The following is a 3,993-nucleotide window of genomic DNA, read 5'->3' on the forward strand; positions in this document are numbered from 1 at the left end:
GAAGTATTGAGTTGCTTTTGAGTGGTGTAAATGATTTATAGGATTGATCCGTTTAGCAAATATGGCACCTGCAAATAATGGGGTTCCAAACCCTTTTTTAGTACGATATCCTATACAGCAAAGTAAAGTAAAAAATTAAAATAAAAAAATAAACTTTTTTTAATTTGAAGTGTGATGACACAACTTTGTTTATCCTTTGTGGCAAGGTTCCTGACTCTTCTACAAGCAGCTCCAGCTCCTGCTCCTTGGGCTTCTCTAAAGGAGTTAGAGCTGTGCAATTCGGTTTGGCAAAACAATTTCTTATGGGCTTCTTTCGAATAGTGTATAAGAAAAATATAGTAGGATAGAAGTCAGATTTTTAGTGCTCTAGCTCTCAACAATAAAACAACTCTATTTTTTAAAGGGCTCTGGACGAGAAAAATTTTTTATATCCATTTGACAGAGCTTCGCGGTAAAGCAGAGTCGAGCCGTTCAAAGAGCCCCTAAACATAAGAGTGGACGGGACTCGTGATTCCTTTCCATGCACTGAAAAATCACAAAATATTATTAGAATTATATGCATCACTATCTATTCATCAAAACCCATAAATAGGATAAATACACCTATAACATATTTTTCACAACGGTTAGTATATCGAATCGTTGGCGAAAATAGTTCTCAGTCGATTCGTATTATAAACCCGCGATGAAAACTATCACAACGACTGGCAATCAAAACCATTTCTTACAAAACAGCACCGCTACAGTAACTTACCAAACACACCACACCTATGAGCTAGCGTGAAAGGAGAGCCTTGTGGCACTGGCAGCTGCGGCAGTGCTTCTCCGGTGCGTTCTTGGCGTGGAAGTACCATCCGGAGAGCGTATCGAAGAGGATCCCCGCTCCGACACCGACGGCCAGGTCGATGGTGTAGTGTCCCCTGCACGCCAGCAGCCTGACCCCCTGGAGCGCGTTGAGCGCGTCGTAGAGGCGCGCCAGCGCCAGCCGGCCCTCGCGGCGCATGTCGGCGGCCGCGATGACCGCGCCCGCGACGTGGCCCGAGAAGAAGAGGAAGAAGGAGACGTTGCCGACGGGGAAGTCCATCCCGGACCCCAGGAACTCCTCCGGCAGCGGGAGCTGGGTGGCGCAGCCCAGCGCGCCCCGGCAGGTGAACATCATGAGCGTGGCGACGGCGGCGCGCGGCCGCTGCTCGCCGAGGATGGCCCACAGGATGTACGCCGCCTGCATCGCGACGAAGACCTGCGCGTGCGTACGAGCGGGTGGGGTGGCTGTCAGTGTCAGCGTCAGCGTCAGTCTGTGCTGAGCCGGGGACCATGGAGAAGCTGGCGAGATGCAGAATCTTATCAGGAAATCTGTGCATGAGCACTCGACGCCACGACTATTTATATATTCCTCAAGTTCATTTCGCGGAAAAACTAAAGAGGGTTAAATTTGGCGGTGCATCTGTCAGCGTCAAGTGTAATCTACGACCACTACGTGTGGCTCAGGGCCGGCTTCACAGAAATACGGTGTCAATTAAATTGTTGGCTGGGGAAGTGCGAGAGCCACATCCGGGTGCATTGACAGTGCCAGCTTTGTTGTCCTCGCCAGGAGTCTAGAGAGCCAAGGTGTGGAAGCTCCAAAGGTTCACAAGAACAAAGCTGGGTTACCTGTAGGAGTATTTTATACTGCTATACAATCCAGTAAACTATGTGCCTTGGCATTGTACATGCTGGTTGCTGGTTGCTGGAAGCACTTGGAATACTAGTGTAGTTTTGTAACCGTGCCAAAAAAAAAAGGCATCATTCTTGGAAAACCGGTCCATAGTCTCGGTGTTGTACTTGTACATGTCCTAATGGTAGTTCGGATTTCTGACGAACACACGAGTGTCCAGTTAAGGTGAACAATAAAGAGGAGACGGAAGGCACTCCAGTCCAGCCGTCCAGGCAGGCACCAACCAGAAGAGGAGGCGGTGCATTGAAGAAATGGCAGGTGGAGGAAACGAAAATCTGGGCAGGCGGCACTGACCGTGTTGAGCGCGGCGAGGAGCGAGTTGAGCCAGGGCCTCGCGGCGACGGCGGCGTGCAAGCCCCTGGTGGCGACGAAGCCCAGGTCGAGCGGCGGCGCGTCCGGCCTGACCATGGGGATGGTGTACTCGACGGCCATGAAGAGCAGGAGGCCGCACCCGAAGAGCGCGGGCGCCGGGTGCCGCCGCAGCACGGCCGCGGCGCCCGCCGCCGAGCACCACTCGGGCCGCGCCCACCCCTCCGCCGCGCCCATCTCCTTCGTCGTCCCTGCGCCTCCGCCCGGCGTCGGGTGGACCTTGCGGTGCCGCATGGTGGCGGCGGCGGCCGGGTCGCGCGCCACGGTGAGGCTGGGCGGCGGCATGTATGCGGGGCGGGGTGCCGAGTGCCGACCGAACCAGGTGGGGTGGTCGGTGGTGGGCGCGGGCCGTGCGAGTCGCAGAGAAACGTGCGGGTTTCGGTGTTTTCTGGCGGTTTTTTTATAGAGGTTTGAGAGGTGTGTGTGGTGTGTAGGGGCGGAGATCACGAGGGCAGGACGAGCGGCGGTTTATGAGAGCAGAGATCAGTCTGAAAATGTGGTTTAGCTCGCCCATCATCATCCAACAGCTAGCATACTATTACCTTACCACGAAATACAAGCTGAGCCATTTGTCGTCCGTTGCTTCTAAATAGAGATGGCAATATATACCGGTATGTGTAAATAACCGTGGATCGGTGGATGATTATCTATTTGATATGAATATAGTGGAATTTGGTATCCACGGGTACGGTTATGGATATAATAAGATATTCGCAGATAATTTTTCATGGTTATGGATATCTAGTATCTATATCCGTTACCTAATGGATATCTGACATGTGGGCCATCTGAATTTAATATATTATTATCATTAATTCTCATTTTTCAATTTTTATCTGTGACATGTTGTTTGGTGCTGAAATTATCATATGATGCTGCTGGAATGATAATTATTTTGAAATGTGATAAAATTATTGTTTAGTGTTGAATGTTAAAATTGTAGTGAGCGGACGGGTAACGGGTATCCACCGGATAGCGGATACCCGACGGGTACGAGTATGGATACAGATCCATACCCACAAACGTTTATGGGTACGGGTATGTGAAAGTTCCCTATGCCCAGGAATAGGATCTTGATGTCGCCTAGTGTCGGGTACCGTAATTAGGGGTACCCCCAATGCTCCTTAATCCAGCTGGAAAACGTCTTCAGAAAAACCATACCCAGCTGATAAAGCACGATTCAAGTCAGGCCCTCGTCTACCAAGGGACGCGACCTCATCCGAGCCCAGACTTGGCCTCGGGTGGGAACAGTAGTCCCGGACGGATTCACGCCTCGTTCGAGGGCCTCCTCAGGCAGTAAGCGCACCCTCGGCTCCCCAGAAGCCCAACTTGGGCGAACTTTGTCGGGCAGCGACCTCGGCCGGGTCGCCTTACCAGTCGACCGTATCGCATGCGCATTTAATGCGGGGATCGCCTGACACCTTATCCTGACACACGCGCCTCAGTCGGCAAGGTCGAAGTGACCGCAGTCACTTCACTGACCGATCTGACAGGAAAACAACGCTATTCACCCCGCTCTGGCTACTGTGCCAACCACCAGGGCAAGACTAGCAACAATGAGTCGTGACCTCTCCCGAGTTCGGCCTCGGGCGCAGCAAGGAGCTCTGCCTCGCCCGACCCCAGCCTCGGCCTCAGGAGAAGTCTCCGCCTCGCCCGACCTGGGCCTCGGACCGACTACACTACAGGGGATGCATCATTACCCTACTCCTAGTTAGCCGCCTCAGGCTATGAAGGAACAAGATCGGTGTCCCATCTAAGATTACTCCGGCAACAGGTAATGATGGTTTCCCGCGTGCGCCCATGACGTCGGTTGCTCTCAAACCCCCTACGGAAGCAAGACAACGTCAGCAGGATCCATGCCGCGCCGACAGTTGTGCTTCTATAGGGCTCGAGGCACTTCTCCGACGGCC

General features: G+C 52.6%; 1 protein-coding gene across 1 annotated transcript; it reads right to left on the reverse strand.

Moving 5' to 3' along the window:
- Positions 1-589: 589 nt before the first annotated feature.
- Positions 590-2,456, reverse strand: LOC100278421 (uncharacterized). Its single transcript, NM_001151708.1, is given in 2 exon segments — positions 590-1,240; positions 2,009-2,456. Coding segments are annotated over 2 exon segments (825 nt in total). The 5' UTR covers positions 2,369-2,456; the 3' UTR covers positions 590-775.
- Between the last annotated feature and the right edge of the window lie 1,537 nt (positions 2,457-3,993).

Source organism: Zea mays, chromosome 6, assembly GCF_902167145.1.
Source record: "Zea mays cultivar B73 chromosome 6, Zm-B73-REFERENCE-NAM-5.0, whole genome shotgun sequence".
NCBI lineage: Eukaryota > Viridiplantae > Streptophyta > Magnoliopsida > Poales > Poaceae > Zea > Zea mays.